Raw genomic sequence first — 20,643 nt, forward strand, 5'->3', positions numbered from 1 at the left:
GACGCGCGTGGTGTCTGGCTATACCGGTGACAATACCATCAATGAATAAGACAATACCTTACCTTAGCCACGACTCGTGGATAGAAAGCGTGACGCCCATGGAAGGTGCACAGAAGCACAGACCATTTCTCTTCCCTACTTGTAGATGGACGATCAGCGAGGTTGTGAGATATACTTCATATATATTGTGTGTATCTTCCTTTGGTCGGTAATTCAACCCAGTACACAAGCAAAAGCATACCTGATCAAAAAACTCATCTGAATTAATTGCTGAGCGATTGATTGTTCTTTCTTGGTTGGTGGTCGAGTGATTCTCTAGGGAACCACTCGGACAATTCTACCTTAGCATTGACAAATCCCATGCACCGAGGTATACCCCAACGCCAATGCTTATGCCCTTATCCACAATCCTGTCCTCACTCGTAGACTCCTCACTTGCTTGCGCTTCCATCCATGAGGCTCTCCCTCTTCATTCTGCGCCGTCTGCGGGCACTCTCCTTGATCGCTTCTGGAGTTATATAGTCTGAGGGAAGCGTGAACTCTCGCTCCTCGACCTCCGGCAGCGCCTGACCAAATGCTGTCAGCTTCCTTCCATGCCGCGCCTTTCCCAATGCCGCCGCTCTCAGATGTGGTTTTGCATAGAAGCTCGTGAAAGGCCCTTCGGGTGTCGGTGGACGGTAAACCACCGGGGGTGGAGGTCGGGGCGGCGCCAAAGCCGGTGCTTTCTCTCGTTGCTGCTGATTCAGAGGCTGTGGATGCTGGAGTGGCCGTTTGCCCTTGCTACCTTTACCTCCCTTACCACCTCGTCCCTTGCCTCCACCAGATGCTTCCAGCTGGAGCTGACGCGCTGCTGCACCGTCGACATCACTAGACGACGGTTCATCTTCCGACCCGTTTACGTCATTACTCGCACCTTCCTCATCGTCACTGTCGTCTTCATCCTCTTCGTCGTCGTCGTCGTCCTCCTCTTCTGCTGCTGCCGCCGCCTCTTTCTCCATCTTGAGCCGTCTCTCCTCGTCCTTCCAAGTCTTGAACTTCTGCAACAATGCCTGCACTTCGCTGATGAAATAATCGCGTTTCTGTTCATATTTCCTTGATTCTGTGTCTGTGACGCCGGTTATGCCCATGATTCGGAGCCAGTCGTAGCCTTGCAGGCCGTCCAGCAATCTTTCTAGCTGCGCCTTCTCGTGCATTGCCCGCTCTTTCTCGATATTGCGGAGTTGCTTCTCCTTACGCTCTGCGCGACGATGCGCCGTGAAGTAGAAGGTGTCATTGAGAGGGTCTTTGGGATGGTGACCCACACTCTTTTCAATACTAGAGAAGTCGATCACCTGGGCGCCGTTCAGGCGGTTGCGGTCTTTCGATGGCGACGTGACGCTCGTCGAAAACGGCTGGGGCTTAGGCGAAGTCAATATGCGTTGCGCTGGGGAGGTCATGTCGGCGTTTTGTGCTTCGAGTCTCTCCTTGCTCTTTCCTTTGCCTTTTGTCTTAGAGGGTTCTGCGTGGACATGATCAATTATCACGAATCTAGTGTCAACATCTAAGAGTTCTGCGAAACGTCAGTAGGTGTTACTTTCAGAAGTGACCATGAAGAACGACATACCTGGCTCTTGCGGCGTATCGTACACGACATCCTCGTAGTTCGGAAAGTAGACTGCAAGTTCGCTCTTCACGCGCGAGCCTTCATCGTGCGATCTCAGACTGCGCCGATCGGCCGTCTTCCTCGTCGGCCTTTGCGCAAGCTCGGCGGCCGAGGGTGCGACTGGTGCATCCTCGAGAGCGATGGGTGTGGCTGATGGTGACGGTCCGGACACTGCGGGTGATGTAGATTTGACGGCCTGCACGGCATCTTGGGTGAAGCTCAGTCTCGTCTGCACCCCATTGGTTGTCTTGAGCGCATGGCCATGGGGCCTGGTGAATGTCAATCTAGTCGGCGGCCGCAAGGTTGGTGGCGGCGAGGTATTGTTGTGTCTAGCATTGACGCCATCGGCGGCGGTAGTGATTGTGTTGAGGGTGGTGGAGTTGCCATCTGTCTTGGCGCTCCGACCTTGACGCGTGTCGGAAGACGCGATGGTGGGATCGCGGACAGTCAATTTAATTCGCTTGTTGGATCTCTCGCTGCTGCCTGAGGTGGAGGCAGAGGATTGTGCGTAAAGTATGCCTGGTTGCGGAGATGCGGGGTCATCGATTTGATGGAGTTGACGATGATGTTGATGGTGTTGTTGTTGTGGTGGTGGTGGTGGTAGTTGATGGTGATGGAGATGATGGTGTTGATGATACTGGGGTGGAAGCTGGAGCTGGTGGTGACGATGCTGATGCTGATGATGATGATGATGATGATGCTGAGAGCTCGAAGTGGTGGAGGCTGAAGCTGAAGCTGAAGCTCGACTGGCCACACCCACGTCCGGGCGAGTCGGTGACTGCCTTGTGAGAGGTCGGAAGGGATTGCCCATACCGATTACTCCCGACGACCATTTCGGGGTTCTTTCCCTTACTCTGGACGAGTCATCCAATTGCACCGCTATCCCTCCTGGATGCTGCTGCTCCTGTTGCTGCTGCTGGTGCTGCTGCTTCTGCTGGACTTGGGCCTTTGTGAATCCCGCGTCCTGCAAGCTTTGCAGCAGTGTTCGTTCGCAGCTTCCCCTTTCCGACCCGTTGGCCGTCGCCGAGGACCAGAGCAGCGTCATTGCGCCTCCAATTAGAACTTTAGCTGACCGTCATGTCGGCTATGTCTGTCACGTACACCACTGACTAGATTTGGTTCCGTACTTGAGATTGTGTGTACTCTGGAATTGTTCTCATATCATTGCTATTGATCGAGTGCTTCACCCTTCAATCCTTTATTGCACGCTCTTCCCTTGCTCACGCTAGTTTTGCTTTCCGATCCCACACCTAAACCTTAGAGCACAGAAGCTTACTCTTTGACTGTGTCGGCCATGTTCCGTGCCAAGATGCGGAGTCGAGTCCTGGCTGGTGCATAAGCGCTTTGCATTTACTAGACTTGGATGTGTACTCCGTAGGTACAAAGTCTCGCCTGAGCCATCATGCATCGACCATTACTCCACAAATCACAGCAGTGTGATGTGACGGTTCCATCACAGCCGCTGTCGACGGATAGATGCTATAGCTAAGGTATACAGGTCTCACCACACGGCTCCATCTTAGCTACAGCATGTTCTCTTATACGGAAGGTAAGATTAATATTGTCGTAAATTGCCGCTGTGATTCAGTCCCGGCCTGTTTTATGATAAATCGAAATCGCAACCAACGCCATGCATCATGTATGCTCTCTCAAGGAATGACTATCGCTCCGCTTGCTGGCTCGCTATCGCCAATGCAAATAACAAAGGTCCAATAAAGATCGTAAAGATTCCGCAATACCTGGTGTTAGCTCAGAGAAGAAGAGCAAAGCCACCGAAGAGGCCTGCAGCAACGACCATCAATCCGTAAGCTTGACCAATCTCAAGAGCGGTGGCGCCACTCTGACCAGAGGAGCCAGCCGCGGTCGATGTAGCGGCAGATCCTCCAAGTCCAGTAAAGATCGTCTGGCCTGCGCTGTTGGTTGTCTGACCAGCAGGGGCGTTGGTGGCCGTCTTTGACATGGTCGAGCTGGTGGTTGTGTTCACACGTGTAGGGTTTTGAGCACCGCAGGGGTGATTGGCACGGCAATCGGACGCGCAGGACGAGTCAGAGCCACAGCCAGTGACACATTGGTTGCCCCATTCGGTGCAGATGAAGTATGGCAGCGTTTGCGAGAACTCGGATGCATTGGGGGCGATGCCGTTGCTGCACACACAAGAGTAGGTCAAAGTATCGGGATCGCAGGTATTGGCGTCGGTGTCGGAACTGGCCGCAGCGGTCTGCAGGCAGATGAGTGGGCAGGCGGCCTGTTGCGAACTACACCAACTGTCTACGACATTTGTAAGCTTCGAAAGCAGGATGTCATGGATCCATCTGACTCACCTCTGGTATCGCTTGACACTGAGTCTGGTGAGATGTAGTAGGTGCCGGCGGTGTTGTTCTGGGAGGCAACCAGGGTAGCCATCATGGCAATGGCCCAAGTGGCGTAGGAATGCATTTTTGGTTGATGTTATGGAATATAGGTAGGCAGGACCTTGATGCAAGGATGTCTCAACAGAAGGCAATCAGATCAGCCGTGCTTGTTAGACTAGTGCTGAAGTGCTATCCACAATTGATAAGCACAGCGATTGAATGATCAACGATAATGTTACAGGTCAAGGTGAGTGTCAAATCTTGACAATAGCGACAGACTATGCACTCTCTTATAACACAACACAAGGGTGAGGGATGTAAAGGGCAGAAGATTCTGGTCACCAGAGCAGGCCATGGTTCAGGCTTTATGGTCCTCGAATGCAGGCCATAGCTCAGATAGCTATATCAGTTAGCTTGCCACTTGGAATGCACTATCCGTCCTGTTTAATGGACAGAAGTGGATTGGCGCATGGTCAGTACGCTCCATGCATGTGCGACTAGACCTATTCCCCGGAGGAAAATGATAGAACCTGAAGAAATCTCCCGTCGAAGGCGCGCCTGGCGAGAGGAGCCCGGCGAACCTCAAACGGCCCAGACGTGGATATGCGTGTGGATAGAGCAGGACGCGTAGGCAACGGTTCTCCACGTTGTCTAAGTACACGGTACGCATTCCCGTAACCCGATCTCATGTGACTACGAGGCTGTGGATAGGCATCACGGTATGCACATGTAGGAAGGGGTGACTTTATTGAGTCAAGGGTTCGGGGATAAGAAGTATAGTGTAGTGCTCGGGGAAAATGCTAGACCTGTAGGGATACTTTTATTGGAGAAAGTCTACTTGCAGTAGACGTGGACAGCCCGTGAACCCTGCATATCGCTGGTCTAGCTGCAGAACTGGGTCGATCTTCAATATCTAATCTGGCCAGTTCGACGCGAGCCAAGCCCGGTATAGCTAAGCGTGCTTCTCCATCCTACGGCTTGTGTCCACCCAACCTCTCGCCATCCACGCATAGACGTATCGCGATTTCACCGTATCTCACCCCTCGTCTTTCTTCGACGAAAAGGCTGTGCGCTTGAGACAGACCGTGGATTCCTGGACTAGCCTCCTCTTCTTGCTATTTCTCCCCTGATTTCTCCTTCTACAGGCTAAAGCCATAGAATCCTGCCGAGCCCATGGATGGAGCAAACCTCGGAGTCGGAAACTCAGAACGGTGACACCAAGTCTCCCCGCAATAACGGAGGCGCTCTTCCTGAGCTTGTCGCCACCACGACCGGGAATGATGCAGCAGCAGAGTCAGCATCGATAGAATCACAGCAGCAGCAGCAAGGCTCGAATGTGGCATCGTCCTTGACAGAGGTACCGTCGCTGCCTGGAACCGCTACCAATACCCCGCCATTCTGGAAAGGTCATGACCGTACTGCCTCATCTGCGAGTGATGTCTCGCCTTTGGAGTCTCGACCCCCACCCATCCAACTCGAGGATCATTCCGACGAAGATCACGAATTGGGCAGAGCGTGTTGGGCCAAGCAAGTGACGATCGAGGAGTACACCATCGTCGGTGGGGGTTCAGTGACTGGAGCAGGTGCATATGTCGTGTGGATATGCACTGTGGAAACTCTGAAAGGTGCTCCATTCACCATTCGAAAAAGGTAGCTTCCTTTCCCTACTCCATCATTGTTTCCGATGTCCTTTATGTTTTTAAGGTTTGCGGGCTGATCACTCGATGTGCTACGTTTGGAGAAAAAGGTATTCGGAATTTGATACATTGAGAGAGAATCTTGTACGCGCGTTTCCGCACTCAGCGGCTTCTATTCCGGAACTACCTCGAAAAAGTGTCATATGTATGTATAAGGAACTCACCCACTTTTTCTGCTTGCACCTTCTTCGTACTTTTCAAAAGATAAAGCAAGCTAAGACCATTTACTTCGTTTAACACAGCGCGGTTCAGACCGAAATTCTTAGAGCAACGGAGAGCTGGACTTTCACATTTCCTCAAGTGAGCCTTCCTGCCCCATCCTGTTCCTTCCTCAGTGGTCCACATGAACTCACCTCATCTAATCTTTCGCCTACCTCCCACAGCTGCATTCTGCTGAACCCAGAATTTTCCGGTTCACCACTGGTCAAAAACTTTGTATTCTCTTGAAACTCCAAAAGAACCAAATGAAAACGAGAACAAAGCATATTGCAGATCCTGACTACAGAGCATCATGGCATACCCTTGACGAGCGCAACAGTCTTCATCTCTTTCTGTATTCTCTTTGTTGTTCTAGCATTTACGTATATTTCACTTATATCCACGGCCACATAATTCGCAGTTTTGAACAAGAAAGGCTTTTCATATTCCATCTCTTACCGCATTCTTCTTTTCCTTATTCCCCTTACGGGAACACTTGTTCTGGTGGCAGGCTAAGGATATCCCTTGCCGCTTTTCTGCACAAGATACATGGACAGCCGCAGCCACAAACACTTGCTAGTGAGAGATAATTGTGCTCATCTCAATGGTTCAGAAGTCAATTAATCATGCCTTGGAACATTCGAAACATATGCAAGCAAACAAGCACAAAATATGAAATAATACACATGAGGGAACTATTCGCTTCGAAACAGAAAAAGACCACAGAACTTTCGGCGAATCTCCCTACAAGATAAGGTTGCATTATCACAGACGCGTGGCTTGCTTCATGAAGAAACCCTTGACAAAAGGCAACTTATCCACGGCCTCGAGGCCGAGTGTCCGCACCCACACGACGGGCCCACTGCCGGCGCTATACAACTTGTGCAACTTGTCGACGGTGCCAAGCATGATGTTGTTCTTGGGCCATTGTTCCGCGTTATACGGTTCTAGCGCCCAACTGCTTCCAATGTCTTTGCCGACCGCGACTGCTTCTCCGATGTGTTTGGCGAGGGACTGGGCGTCGCCCAGTCCGGAATTCAGGCCTTGACCTGCCAGAGGATGTACGGTGTGGGCCGCGTCGCCGAGCAGAGCGACGCGGTGGCCGATGTATGTGTCTGCGTGGCGCATGCGCAGAGGAAATGAGGCCACGCTGCCTTCCTGCAGGCCTACTACCTTCTGCGGAACTTTGCGCGGGTCAAATGTGGTGTTTGATTCGCGCCATGAGAACTCGTCGGCTTGGCCTGATGTGATGGTGTGCATGTAGTCGAGGTCCACAGGCAGGAGTCTGAAGGCGGCATTGACCATTGCGAGGAAGTCGGCGGGGCTGAGGCGTTTGAGCAGGTTGGCTTTGTCGGGGGTTGTTGACCAGACAAGGCTGGCATGGTTGTTTGGTAGTGGTAGCAATGCGACGGGACCAGAAGGCAGGAAGCGCTGGTAGGCGATCTTGTGTCGCTCACCGCCCCAGCCGAGACCTCTCATCTGCAAAGTGGCGACGACACCCTGGCGATCGTAGTCCCATCCTCGCGAAGGAATGTTGGCAAATCCACGTACGGGGCTGTTGGCACCATCTGCTCCGATTAGCAAGCGTGCAGCCAGCTTGCGAGAATTCGACAACGACAAGACAGGCCAGGTGGATAGGTCCAGCTCTTCTGTGTCCTGGCCCAGCTCAATCTTGTCCACGCGGGTCTTGTCAAAGATGTCTATCGGGGCGGTGGTGGCCAATCGACCGAGTAAAGCGGAGACTGTGTTTGGGTTTTCTGTCATGTAGGCGACGACGTTTCCTTGTTTCGATGTTCCGGGGATCGTGACGGGATCGAAATTGATGCTGCTGCCGGAAACGCCATCCCAGACCTGCATCGAATGGTACGGCTGAACCCGTGCCGAGGTGATATGGTCCAATGCTCCTACATCTCTCAAGAACTTGACTGATCCGGGTGTCAGGGAACTACAACGGTTCGAGAACTCCGTGGCGAGGGCATCCTTCTGCAGGCTTTTTGAAAGATCTTGGCTTTCGACGAGGGCGATCTTGAGGTTCGCGGTGCGTGGTGACGAACCTGTGATTTCAATCTTTCAGTTCCGCCCTATACAACCTGACGTTGTTTGTAGTCGGGTTATGCTTACGAAGGGCAGTGAGCAGACTCAGACCAGCCGGTCCACCTCCGACACAAACAATGTCGTAAATGTCTGGTTTAGCAGCCGGCGACGGCGGCGGCGATGAGTGAGAGGCGTCGGCGGCCAAGGAAGAATGCGACCAGAAAGAGCGGCGGCGAGGATTGATGGGGATTAATGATGAGCATCTCCATGATGACATGGAGAAATCACATGGTGTCCTTGGGGAAAGGCGCAGTGGCATTGCCGTGACGAGTGGGTTTGCAATTGATTAGATGCTCGAGATCTACTCGAATACGCTTGACTTGAAATTCTTTTTGTTGTCGTGGTTGTTATTATTAGGGTATTATGATATAAGACAATTGGGAATAACAGGGCGGGAAAGTCTACACGCTACTTCGGCCCATAGTTTTGCTACAATGGCGTGAGATTGACGATTTGACCTTTCTTTTCCCCAGATCTTCCTCGGAGCATTGACCTTTTCGGGCAAAACAAGGCTCCCCAGCCCGTCAGGGGTTTACGAGGGCTCCGGAGAAGCATTCACGCGAGGACCGAGATTGGTGTTGTTGCTCGTATATACAGGATGTGGCCAAGTAGGAGCACAGCAGACAGGCAGGCTCGAGAGTCATTCCAGGTCGGGATACCCTGAGGCAGAGGCCGGTCGTTCCAGTTGCACATGACAATGCACAGCAGTCACGTGGAAGGACTGTTGTAGGCAAAGTGTGTTGTACTGTACAACGATCACACGTTCACCGACGGCTTACGACCGAGAGTGGTGTGATTGGCTGTCCGAGGTCGGTCAGCTCGGAATCGTCGTCCCTTCACATGTCAAGCGCCGAGTTAGTGCCAGGACGACCACATGCGAACGCTGCAATTGCCCACTGTTCACTTTATCTGTCATGTCGTCAAACTCCACAATTACCGACCTGCCTTGTTCTGTAAAATCTGGATACCTTATCTAGCAGATTGTCACGCTTCTGGTCTGCGGTTCCCACGCAATTCACTCTGTGGATCATTGCGCGACGCACAAAAGATCTTCGCTCGCATGCTGTACAATGGTAAATACTACACATATCACCCCCGCGAGGGACAAGCATCCATAGGGTTCAATGTTATTCCCAGACTAACCCGCATTCGTGGCTGCCTCGGCATCCGCTCCCCCAGGATCTCCACAAGACTGTCCCAATTAGCGCCATCTCGGGCCAGTAACATGTGTATTCCAGTTGCTGCTGACCTTTGATTGTGCGTGTGTGTCTCTCTTATTGCAGAGAAACCCCCTCTATCTGCCATTTAGTCTTCAGCCCCACACAGTTGGCATTCGGCATCTGCTTCTATTCACGCCGTTTATATATACTTTACCTTGACTCTGCTCCTTCCTCTTCTCCTTTCCCTTCTTGCCTCGTGATTCGTGATACCCCCTTCTCTTTTTACTCCCCTACTCTCTGTCTTCCACATCAAATATGCCTCAGAGAATCATCGTCGTTGGCGCCGGGCGTGAGTTACACCTGATCTGCTCCTCTCGCGCATCGGATCTGCAGTTGGCTAATCGTTTGTTATGCAGTTTCTGGCTTGAGCGCAGCCCATACCATCTATCTTGCTGGCGGCAATGTCGTCCTTTTGGACAAGAACAGTATGCGCAACCTGATTCTGTTAGTCGAGGGTCCTGTTATACTGATTGCTCTTCCCAGACTTCATGGGAGGAAACTCCACCAAGGCCACATCCGGCATCAACGGAGCCCTCACACGCACACAAGTCGACCAGAAGATCCAAGATAGCGTCAAGCAATTCTACGACGACACCCTCAAGTCTGCCAGAGACAAGGCGAGACCGGACCTGATCAAGGTCTTGACTTACAAGTCCGCTGCAGCCGTTGAGTGGTTGCAAGATGTCTTCAATCTCGATCTGACGCTCGTGTCACGGCTTGGGTAAGTTGAGATGATCATGCTGCGCATCGTAAAGCTAGGGATGTGCTGACATTGCCCACAGAGGTCACTCGCAGCCCAGAACCCACCGCGGTCACGATGCCAAATTCCCCGGTATGGCCATCACCTACGCTCTGATGCAGCGCTTCGAGGAACTAGCCGAGAAAGAACCCGAGCGAGTCCAGCTCATCAAGAAGGCCAAAGTCAACAAAGTCAACAAGGATGGAAATACCGTAAGTGGTGTCACATACACATTCAATGGCGAGGAGAACACCATCGACGGTCCCGTCATTCTCGCCACCGGTGGCTACGCTGCCGACTTTACCGAGACTTCTCTCTTGAAGAAGTGGAGACCCGACACCTTTGGTCTGTCCACCACCAACGGTGCTCACGCCACTGGCGACGGCCACAAGATGTTGATGGACATTGGTGCCAACGGAATCGACATGGACAAGGTGCAGGTTCACCCAACTGGCCTTGTCGATCCCAAGGACCCTGGCTCAAAGTGGAAGTTTCTGGCAGCAGAAGGTGAGCAGTTTGTGTTTTCTTGAGGAGAAATGTCGTACTGATATCCGCCAGCTCTCCGTGGAGAAGGTGGTCTGCTTCTCAACAACAAGGGACAGCGCTTCTCCGACGAGCTCGGTCACAGAGATTATGTTTCGGGCAAGATGTGGGAAGAAAAGGAGAAGGGAACATGGCCCATCCGCCTCATTCTCAACTCCAAGGCTTCCAACGTTCTTGACTTCCACACCCGTCACTACTCTGGCCGTGGCTTAATGAAGAAGATGACCGGAAAGGAACTTATCAAGGAGATTGGCTGCTCCGAGGCTGATCTCAAGAAGACCTTCGATGACTACAACGACATCGCCGAAGGCAAGCAAAAGGATCCGTACGGCAAGAAGTACTTTATCAGCACGCCGATGAGCGTCGATGATACCTTCCACGTGGCTGTCATGGAGCCTGTCCTTCACTTCACCATGGGTGGAATCGAAATCAACGCTTCAGCCCAATGTTTGAACCAGGAGGGCAAGCCATTCAACGGTCTTTTCGTCTGTGGTGAGCTTGCCGGAGGCGTGCACGGTGCGAACCGTCTCGGTGGTTCGTCACTGCTCGGCTGTGTGGTTTACGGCCGTGTGGCAGGTGAATCCGCTAGCAAATATCTTTTCCAGCAAATGCTCACCGGCGGCGGTGCTTCCGCTGCAGCACAACGTCTCGGACAGATCAGTCTTCACATTGACCCAAACACACCCGGCAAGATTTCTGTCGAGTGGGCAAACGGGGTCGGTGCATCTACGTCGAGCGGTTCCGAATCTACACTCGAGAAGCAATCACAAAAGTCGGCAGCACCTGTCATGGCAGGGAAGGGCGCCGACTCAAATGACCCGGGCAAGGTGTCCCAGCCGAACAAGATGGAAGACTTCAAGGTGCCGGACAAGGAGTACAGTCTCGAGGAGGTGGCCAAGCACAACAAGAAGGACGATCTGTGGATCGCCGTCAAGGGTGTGGTGATGAATGTGACGGACTGGGTAGACGAGCACCCTGGCGGTCCTCAGGCTTTGTTTTCGCACATGGGCAAGGACGCAAGTGAGGAGTTTGAGATGCTGCACGACGATGAGGTTATTCCCAAGTATGCCGCCGGTATTGTCATCGGCAAGGTGAAGGGACAGGCTGTCACGTTGGAATATTAAGTGGATGGAATTTTGTCAATGCAGCAAATGTTAATGATTCCGAAATGAACAAGGTGGATTCTCTGATGAATCTGAAACGTCTGCTGTTGTCATTATTTGGCTTCCTTCTCCTATTCATCCTGAGCCGACAAACCCCACCACTGCGGATGGATTCTATACACGTATCCGTGATGACTGATAAACAATTTCCATGACTTGCTGACCAGTGGTAAATAATAACAACATTTCATCCGCAGAGCTCGACATAAATAGCACGATATAAACACTCGACAGGGAGGAAAACCCAGCAAAAGAGAACTTCATATTCAAGCATCACTAATCGTACACCGGGGTATCACTCGACATCCAATCCACTTCTCCTCCTACCGTACAATGACAGACAAGACCAACAAAAGCGATCAAGTCCCAACCCCAGCCAGGCTCCCCCTCATCAAGCCCCATCACCTACCCATCCTCCAAAAGCAGGAAAAGGCAACAGCACCTAAAGGGCTTTATCAAGCGTGCCCTTCTTCTCAAACTGGCCCGTACGGAACTCATCTCTGCCTCCACGCGCCACGTATTCGTCTCTCTGTTGCGCCGCCGTGTCGCCGCTGAAGTGGTCGATTGCGCCGTTGATTTCGCCGCGCAGCGTCTCGCCTATGCCCTGTTTTTCATCCACCATCGTTCAGTGACTTGATCTTGATGAGGTGTGTAGAGGGGAGGGGAGGGGAGGGGAGGTGATGCCTACGTGGCCTTTGGCGAAGATTCCCTTGAGGCCTTCGCCGGCTTTTGCGCCTGTTGATGCGCCGCCTGTAGAGGTGCTTGTGGTTGTGGTGGGTGCGGAGCCCGTGCCGTAGGTGTAGGTTTGGTTGTGGGTCATTTTGTTCGTTACTTTACTTTGGTTTTATCCTGGTGCAGAGTTGATGGTTGTTTTGTATAGAAGGTGATGTGTATTTTGGATGTGTAAATAGATTGGACACAGGTTCGCTTTGTGGGTGGGGTATACATATATATACTCGGAGAAAGTAAATGGTTTCCGAACGGAGAGACACGGCAACCAGCACAAATGTCACACGCCCACAACTAAGGTAAATCAAGCAATTCCATCAAGCATTCGTCACCCACACGACACCAAACTCTGTCAATCAAATCCAGAAAGAGACGCGGCCAGTCCGGTCGGTCGATGACCAGAAACAAGTAGAAAAAAACGACATCATAGGTGGGTTGTCGGTGGATTTCCCCAGGGTCCGTAACTGACGTCATGGAAATCACATGTGTGTCTTGTTCCTCCATACCCGGATCTAGACCATTGCTCGAGGATAGGCTGTGGAAAATCACGGTATTATCGCCATTGGATCTGCAGTCTTACGTGATATTAATTCTCTCTTTGGCTCTCGAAGGTAGACCCTCGAAAGATGAGTGTCGATGCGAGCGCTTACGAGTCGCGAAGACTGGAAAACATAAGGCGTAATCAGGCTTTGCTCAACGAACTCGGGATCGAGAAACGGAATCTCGCTATAAAGCAAGAGGCATCTCGACGGCCCGCTGCCCAAAAGAGGAAGTTGTCTCCTTCCATCGCAAAACCTGCCCGTGCATCTGCGCGTATAGCTTCGTCTGTCACGCGTCCGAACTACAACGAGGATGTTTCGTTGCGCGCTACCCAGGTATCCTCGTCGAGAAATCAGAGAACGAGGACAGCAAACAACAAAGTGAAAAGAGAACCAGTCACTGCTGCTCCTGTTGTAGATACATCGTCACCTCCGCCCGACCTCCAAGACATCCGAGCGGGTTGGACATCCTGGGACTCAGTAGCTCCTCCACCTACGAGAGACGAAGATGGCACATTCCACTTCGATTCCCATCCCACCTTTCTGCCGAATAAGTCACCTGCTGAGATGCTAGCCGAGGGCGCATTTGGAGGGTCGTACTATCGACCATTATACTCCAAAAGTCTACGCACCACAATCGAGGACGACTGGAAAGAACTGCCCGAAGCATGGCTCACAAACCTCAATGTCGACACTCATCTCACCAGTACCACATATGATCCTGAGGTCAATAAATTTCGAGTAAAATGCGGCCAGAGCATCGAAGAATGGGAAGCCGCTGGGTGGATCGCTCACGCCTACGATGTGCGAGGGTGGTTCCAGTGGTACACACGTTTCTGGATGGGTCGACGATGCGACGACGATGATAGACAAGTAGGAAGGTGGGACCGATGCGCAGGTAGATCAGGCAGGTGGCGGAGAATGCTGCTGAAGAAATACCTCCAAGCTGGCGTCAGGACTGTCGCTGATGAGGGTATGGATGATGGTGAGGAAGTCTCGCCGGTCATGCATCAGACTTGTCATCAGTGGGCCTTTGAGGTCAGACAGCAGGATCTCGACGATGCCTGGGCTGGCAAGACTTGAGTACGCTACAGTCCTCAGTAGTGCATGCGTTCCTTGCTCGAGCTTCGCCGTCTTTCGCATTGTCAGCAGGCTCGGGAGCCGCTATGCGCCTCGACTTTACTCTGCTTCGGCAGTCAGTCTTGTAGGCTTGATGAGAAAGTATAATCGAAACCATAGCTAGGGCTCTGCGAGTCATGATCGGCATAAAAGCGACAGACTAGTCCATTGAAGTTGATCTGTCTGTAGCATACTTGGTCATCCAGACAGACGTCAGAATCATGAGCGTATTGCGTATCTCAGGGACCGTGGTGTTGAACGAATTCCGTGTCTTGCTTCCCAAGTAAGACGAATAATCGCAGCCATTAATGGATATAAAAGGCAAATCCAAGAATATGGGCAAAAGCTTGGCGGCGCAATTTGGTAAACTCAAAACGTGGCATTGCTATTTCTGTAAGTAAATGGAAATGAATAAGCATATTTTGTCCTGGTAGATGATTGCATCTCTTCTCAAAGAGTAACCGGATGACCTCAATGATCTCTAGTGTAAGTCATGGAATGCCAGAGTCAAAATATCCCACGCGCGTTGTAGCAGAAGCAGCCTGCATCACGTGTGCAGGAAGTAAAAGTGCGGAAGACAAGCGATGAAGCCAACCGCTGCCATCAAACCATGCGTTGCCATCTTCATCCTCCTCCAGCTTGTGCTCAACGACCCCAGCAAAATTGTCTGGCACATCACGAATCGACAAATCGTCAATTTGAGGATGTAGAGATCCCTTTAACGGGAGATGCACTGGTAGCTTCAACGATACGTAAGATGGACGCAGCCGTCGCGTTCCTAGCCTCGGTGTAGGCGCCCCTTTGACTAACCCAGCGAAGTCGAAGTGCTCCGTGGCAGATCGAGCATCCTTTATTTAATCAAGATTGATCAGTATTCGATTCCTATCCTCTACTATACTCCTTCTCTCCGCTGCTATTGTGGAGTCAGGCACTACTGTCCCATGATAATGTGGGGTTCTCGGATGATTCATGCGTTAGGAAGAATACAGCACCGTCAACACGATCCAAGTTCATAACTATCTCCTATACGAGTTTCATCTATCCGGCATAAATTACTGGGATACCATGACTGTACCACGCAGATATGACCAGATCACCACTTAAGTCACGCGGAATGGAGACGACGCTGACGAAGACGAGGCTCTTCTCCCACCCAACGAAGCGCTTTTGCAAAAGCCCCGAAGCCTTTGTGTTTTCCGAAAGATCTCCAAGATATACTCCTAGCTCTTCTGGACATACCCTTGCAGCTGCTGAAGGATACGAGAAAAGAATGGATGCATCCCACAAAGCATGATCCGTTTGCCATTCCAAAGCTGGTGGGACACAAGTGCAAAATGATAATCCATTCCAACGATGGGTGCAAGGAAGACTTGAGACAAGATTCGCCAAGGCTACTGGCCTCGAGCAACTCAGACTGGTGCAGACACGGTGACAGGATATCCTCTGCACTGCAGTGACGCTGCATGCGTCACCTATTGTAATATGAGCTACTTTGCCTAGCTCCGCTTCTTGTAACATGTTGGTCAGTTTAAAACATACGAGCACTGAGATGGGGCAGAATCTACCAGGTGTCTGGCCATCTTGTTCGACTGAACAGGCCTAGTACCCGGAGAACCGACTATTAAGCAAGCTTACACATCCTCCTCTGCCTCACCGAGTCCACTCTCCGAAGTTACCATCAATGTACTGTTCCCTTGCCAGGTCATCTGGAAGAATATTTCCCTTACACAGTCTCTGTACGGCTGCTGTAGAGGGACTCTTTCCCCATTCAAGTCGCCGAGTGCAATGCGCGCCATCAACGGGCCGAACGCGTCTACAGCCGTAGAACAGTATCGCCTTTGTAGCACATACTCCATCAAGTGCAGCAGAGATAACCGATTCACAGCCGCGCCTACTGGATCGTCATCTGCTATCCAAGCATACCCGTGGCTGCCTTTGAGCCTGGCGGAACGCTTACGTGAATCGCATTCACTAGGTGGTTCGCGATGAGCATGGGCTGAGAAGAGAACTGCGGTGTACACGCAGTACCAGAGGTAAGCGCAAACCTTGGACGTCATATAAAATCAGGCGGTAGGTCGACTATACCAAGGTTGTTTATCAGTGGCATCTGTTGCGGCACTTTTCCGGCTCCACGGCTGTAGCGGGTCAAGGCTTTTGCCGACGTTGCGCTGGTGAGGAGAACATGGATTCAAGCCAAGACGTGCGACTTTCTCAATTCTCAACTATCACCATCACTTCTTTCAGTTTTAATCATCGGGGGAGCAAGAGAAAATATCCAATATACCCATCCAAGGTTTTTATTGTCACTTTCCACGCGTTCAGGTGTTGAGTTGTCGCGAAAGTGGTTTTGACGTCACGTGACGATCTGCTGTCGCTGCGCTTCCCTCATATTTCGAGCTTCGCGTTGGCTTTCTCATCCTTCCGTCCTCCACACAACACCACCTTGTCCTTGTCACTGCCACAACTTCATCGACTTCACATTGACGATCTAATTGCGCATCTCAAGTAGCGCATCTGTTACACCTTTGTGACCTCCCATCTCAATTTCGCCTCACCTGAACGCGCTTCTCGCGCTAGTAACGCGTCACCACCCCCCGTCGATTACGTCAAATCACGTTTCAGCTACCACTCCGGCACGTCAGGATGGCTGAGGAACAGGCAACCACTGCTCCTGAGGAGACTCAGACTGTACTCATATCTCCCACACCTATCGGTCGACTCATGTCGCTAATTGACACACAGACCACCGCGCCAGAAGCTACCAATGAGAACAGCACTGACGCACCTGCCACAACCAGCGACAACGTTGAAGGTGAGATTGATCAGGAAAGTTCATAGATCTCATTTTGGACTAACTCATCTCAGCGACCCCCTCCACTGACGCTGCCGCGGACGAGAAACCGGCAGAGAAGCCAGAGGCTGACCCTGCCACAGCTGGTGAGCAAGCAACCACTGAAGCTACTGGCCCTGATGGCCAGACCGCACAAGCTGAGACCGCCCCATCGGAAGGCGCGTCTGCTGCTACCCCTGCTTCTGCCAAGGGCAAGAGAAAGTCGACTGGTGGAGTTCCAGAACACAAGAACAAAAAGGCGAACAAGAGAAAGTCGATGGTCAATATCATAAGCGGCGCGCAGCCGGGCGACTATTTCTTTGCCAAGTTCAAGGGTTACGCTCCGTGGCCGTCCATCATCTGCGACGAATCCATGCTTCCCGAGACTTTATTAGCGACTCGACCTGTCAGCACTATCAACGCACAGGGCGAGCTCCGTGCAGACTACCGAGAGGATGGAAAGAATGCCAAAGACCGCACTTATCCCATCATGTTCTTGGAAACCAACGAATTGTAGGTTGAACTTTGCATATTGCTGGGTAGGATACCGATACTGATCCGTTCAATAGTGCTTGGATCGTCAACACTGCTCTTACTCCGCTCAACCCCGGTGACACTGCCGAGGACAAGCTGAAGCCTAAGATGAGCCAATCTCTCAAGAACGCCTATGCACTTGCCGAGGAGCGTCACGACATCGAGTACTTCAAGCAGATCTTGCAAGAGCATCAGGAGGCTGAGAAAGAGCTTCAAGAGGAGCTTGCTGCTAAGGAGGCCGAGAAGGCCGAGAAGGCTGCCAAGAAACAGGAGCGTACTGAGAACGAAAAGGTCAAGGAGAAGAAGGAGAAGCGCAAGAGCACTGCCAAGAGCAAAGATGCCGTCTCTGACGAGGACGAGATGGACGTTGACGGAAAAGCGGAGGCGGCTAAGCCTTCGAAGAAGCGCAAGAAGGAGGCCGAGAGTGAGGGAGAAGGTGCCAAGGTAAGTCGCACACCATGTCCTACCAAAACTTGTCATTCACTTACCGTGTCGCAGCCTAAGAAGACACCTAAGACTATCAAGCTCAAGGCCGAAAAGACACCCAATGGAGACTCTGCGAAGAAGACCGAGAAGAAGAAGAAGATTGTCTCGAAGCCCGAGGAGACTGAGGAGAAGGAAGTCCTCACTGATGCGCAGAAGCTGGCCAAACGCGAGACTGCCGTTCTCTACCTTCGTCACAGGATGCAGAGAGGATTCTTAACCCGCGATCAAATCCCTAAGGAGGAGGAGATGGACACGATGGCCGAACTCTTTTCTCAGCTCGAAGCCTTTGACAACATCGAGCCAACTATTCTTCGCAAGACCAAAATCAACAAGGTTCTCAAGGGCATTGTCAAGCTTGCTTTCATCCCCAAGGAAGAGGAGTATCACTTCAAGAAGCGATCCAACGATCTTCTTGCACAATGGAACACTGCTTTGGACCAAAGCAAAGCCGAGACCCCTACAGACGCCCCTGCTACCGATGGCGAGGCCAAGACGAACGGCGAAGCTGCCGAGAAGGACGAAGCTGCCGAAGCTGCTCCTGCCGAGGAGCCAGTAGAGACAGAGCAGAACGGCCATGATGCCAGAGACGAAGCCGCTGATACCGTCATGACTGATGCGCCAAAGGAGGACAAGCCCGAAGAAGCTACTGCGGAGAGCGCCATCGAAAAGCCCGAGGAGAAGGCAGAGGAGAAGACGGAGGAAAAGACCGAAGACCAGGCAGAAGCCGCACCCGCCGCCAGCGCGGAGGAGGCTTCATCATAGGCGGTCGACAAATGAGTCCTGATGACAATGCTTCATCTGACGTGATGGCTAGCAAGCCTACGTATTTCTCTGTGCATAATTAAAGCACACTTGACAAAAATGGTTATCATGCGAAGCAAATTTCGAGCCAAGATACTTTCCCTTTTGCTTTGGCGTGGAAACAGCGATTCGAAAGGTGGGACGGGGGCAACGTATTCACGGAGGTTTGCTAGTTGATCTGTTTCCTTTCCTTTCAATATTGCCACAGTCTTCTGATCAGAAGACGGATAGGCAGGCACATTCTCTGGCTCAATGAGATGGACCAAGACAGGGCTGTGTGCTAGACACGCGATGCAGTTCGCTCTTTATTCTACATGAGGATTCTGAATGATGGTTTTTCATACCTTACGCCTCTCTCTCTTCTCATACTGTGTCTCTGTCGAAGACTGCAATGCTTTGAGTTGTTGAAGGGTACTGTACATATCTATTGTACGGCGGAGAGCTAAGGGCTGTGGCTGTACATGACGTGATAAGAATGCCCCGCATGTTTCCTCTCCAGCTCTCGACTCTCGACGCGCCCCGCAAGTGAAACAGAAAAATTATGCTGGAGAGAAGGCCGAGTCCGGGTCAAGGACAAAAGTATATCATCATATTATCAGAATTGCATACCCACAAAGACAGGTCAACACTACAAGTACCAACGAATACTTTTGACACCTCCACATAACTCAACCAGCTACCATGGCCGAACCCGCCGTATCAGCCATCGACGGCGTATACGCAAACACGCAAACCACCGCCGGCCGCAACGACAACAACAACAACACAAACCCCGATGCACTGATCACGTCGCCGGATCACGATCACCCGGCGAACCTGATCTGCTCGCTATGTCGCCAGTTCTACACTCAAGGGTGGGTGACTGGTACGGGAGGTGGCACCTCGATAAAGAAGGGCGAACATATCTTTCTCGCGCCAAGCGGCGTGCAGAAGGAGCTCATGCAGCCCAAGGATCTTTTTGTCATGGATGCGAAGAGTGGGGAGTATATTAGACGACCTGAGGTATGTCTCTCCGGCATTTTTCCGATTTCTTCCTGGTGGTATTTCGGAGACGAGGGGGGTGTTGGGGTGGGGTTAAGGGATCCAAAATTCAAAAATGTCTTGATTGAACGAGAAGTGAAACGGAATGTGATATTGTTCAGTAAGAGGTTCAAGGAAGGATAAGGAGATAGGAGGAGCTCGAGAGATGGCCGAGTTATTTAGTACGCCCCGCTGACAAAGATCTGTGTTCTGTATAGGTCCTCAAGCCGTCAGCATGCACACCCCTCTTCATGGCAGCATACACACTCCGCGACGCAGGCTGCTGCATTCACACCCACAGCATCCACGCCGTCCTCGTCACTCTATTGTGCGAATCCCTTCCCAACCTCAACACCGACGTCTTCGAGATCGAGCAGATCGAGCAGATCAAGGGCATCGCAAGAGGTTACGACGTGCTTGCCGACGAAGCAGGAGAGGACGGCAAGAGAGCAGTCATGAAGAAGGCGGGCAACCTCGGCTACTTTGACAGGCTCAGAATTCCCATCATCGAAAACACGGCGCACGAGGAAGATCTGAGGGACACTTTGGAGGAGGCGATTAAGCAATGGCCGGATGCGCACGCTGTCTTGGTCAGACGGCATGGTATCTATGTCTGGGGCAGAGATGTCGCGCAGGCTAAGACGCAGTGTGAAAGGTATGTTTGTTGCATTTTCTGTTCGGCCTGAAATACAGACGGAAAGGGTGCTTCATCATGTGATCGCTGGCTGACTTACTGCTCACAGTCTGGACTATATCTTCCAACTAGCTGTAGAGATGCACAAGCTTGGATTACCGTGGACGAAGAACTAGAGAATTTAGTAAAGGTTCATGGTAAATATGGGAGAAGGATGTGGTACATGAATATAGATGGATTCCTTTCACATGCGTCGGAAAGACATTCGTCACATATAGACCTTGTGATGGCTCTATTTGGTTTT

The 20,643-nt window shown here is 51.7% G+C and overlaps 9 protein-coding genes across 9 annotated transcripts; 5 read left to right on the forward strand and 4 right to left on the reverse strand.

Moving 5' to 3' along the window:
- Positions 1-431: 431 nt before the first annotated feature.
- On the reverse strand, positions 432-2,687 carry AAFC00_000451 (uncharacterized protein; the record flags this gene model as incomplete). Its single annotated transcript, XM_069348558.1, has 2 exons — positions 432-1,549; positions 1,604-2,687. 2 exons carry the CDS (start codon positions 2,685-2,687, stop codon positions 432-434), a joined length of 2,202 nt encoding a protein of 733 aa, XP_069200285.1.
- Positions 2,688-3,392: 705 nt separating this feature from the next.
- On the reverse strand, positions 3,393-4,078 carry AAFC00_000452 (uncharacterized protein; the record flags this gene model as incomplete). The annotated part of the gene is made up of 2 exons (XM_069344291.1): positions 3,393-3,910; positions 3,964-4,078. The coding sequence occupies 2 exons, from the start codon at positions 4,076-4,078 to the stop codon at positions 3,393-3,395; spliced, it is 633 nt and encodes a 210-aa protein (XP_069200286.1).
- Positions 4,079-5,170: 1,092 nt separating this feature from the next.
- Positions 5,171-6,137, forward strand: AAFC00_000453 (uncharacterized protein; the record flags this gene model as incomplete). Its single annotated transcript, XM_069344302.1, has 4 exons — positions 5,171-5,643; positions 5,741-5,835; positions 5,933-5,990; positions 6,074-6,137. 4 exons carry the CDS (start codon positions 5,171-5,173, stop codon positions 6,135-6,137), a joined length of 690 nt encoding a protein of 229 aa, XP_069200287.1.
- A 516-nt stretch (positions 6,138-6,653) lies between these two features.
- Positions 6,654-8,241, reverse strand: AAFC00_000454 (uncharacterized protein; the record flags this gene model as incomplete). Its single annotated transcript, XM_069344313.1, has 2 exons — positions 6,654-7,942; positions 8,010-8,241. 2 exons carry the CDS (start codon positions 8,239-8,241, stop codon positions 6,654-6,656), a joined length of 1,521 nt encoding a protein of 506 aa, XP_069200288.1.
- Positions 8,242-9,457: 1,216 nt separating this feature from the next.
- On the forward strand, positions 9,458-11,608 carry AAFC00_000455 (uncharacterized protein; the record flags this gene model as incomplete). Its single annotated transcript, XM_069344322.1, has 5 exons — positions 9,458-9,491; positions 9,559-9,627; positions 9,686-9,923; positions 9,985-10,448; positions 10,500-11,608. 5 exons carry the CDS (start codon positions 9,458-9,460, stop codon positions 11,606-11,608), a joined length of 1,914 nt encoding a protein of 637 aa, XP_069200289.1.
- Positions 11,609-12,089: 481 nt separating this feature from the next.
- On the reverse strand, positions 12,090-12,467 carry AAFC00_000456 (uncharacterized protein; the record flags this gene model as incomplete). Its single annotated transcript, XM_069344334.1, has 2 exons — positions 12,090-12,251; positions 12,336-12,467. 2 exons carry the CDS (start codon positions 12,465-12,467, stop codon positions 12,090-12,092), a joined length of 294 nt encoding a protein of 97 aa, XP_069200290.1.
- A 535-nt stretch (positions 12,468-13,002) lies between these two features.
- Positions 13,003-13,998, forward strand: AAFC00_000457 (uncharacterized protein; the record flags this gene model as incomplete). Its single annotated transcript, XM_069344347.1, has 1 exon — positions 13,003-13,998. The coding sequence occupies one exon, from the start codon at positions 13,003-13,005 to the stop codon at positions 13,996-13,998; it is 996 nt and encodes a 331-aa protein (XP_069200291.1).
- A 2,679-nt stretch (positions 13,999-16,677) lies between these two features.
- AAFC00_000458 (uncharacterized protein) lies at positions 16,678-18,646 on the forward strand (the record flags this gene model as incomplete). Its single annotated transcript, XM_069344357.1, has 5 exons — positions 16,678-16,722; positions 16,777-16,846; positions 16,900-17,377; positions 17,434-17,842; positions 17,897-18,646. The coding sequence occupies 5 exons, from the start codon at positions 16,678-16,680 to the stop codon at positions 18,644-18,646; spliced, it is 1,752 nt and encodes a 583-aa protein (XP_069200292.1).
- A 720-nt stretch (positions 18,647-19,366) lies between these two features.
- Positions 19,367-20,515, forward strand: AAFC00_000459 (uncharacterized protein; the record flags this gene model as incomplete). Its single annotated transcript, XM_069344369.1, has 3 exons — positions 19,367-19,687; positions 19,924-20,360; positions 20,449-20,515. 3 exons carry the CDS (start codon positions 19,367-19,369, stop codon positions 20,513-20,515), a joined length of 825 nt encoding a protein of 274 aa, XP_069200293.1.
- Between the last annotated feature and the right edge of the window lie 128 nt (positions 20,516-20,643).

This window comes from Neodothiora populina, assembly GCF_041146345.1.
Source record: "Neodothiora populina strain CPC 39397 chromosome Unknown canker_contig_11, whole genome shotgun sequence".
Taxonomy (NCBI): Eukaryota; Fungi; Ascomycota; class Dothideomycetes; order Dothideales; family Dothioraceae; genus Neodothiora; species Neodothiora populina.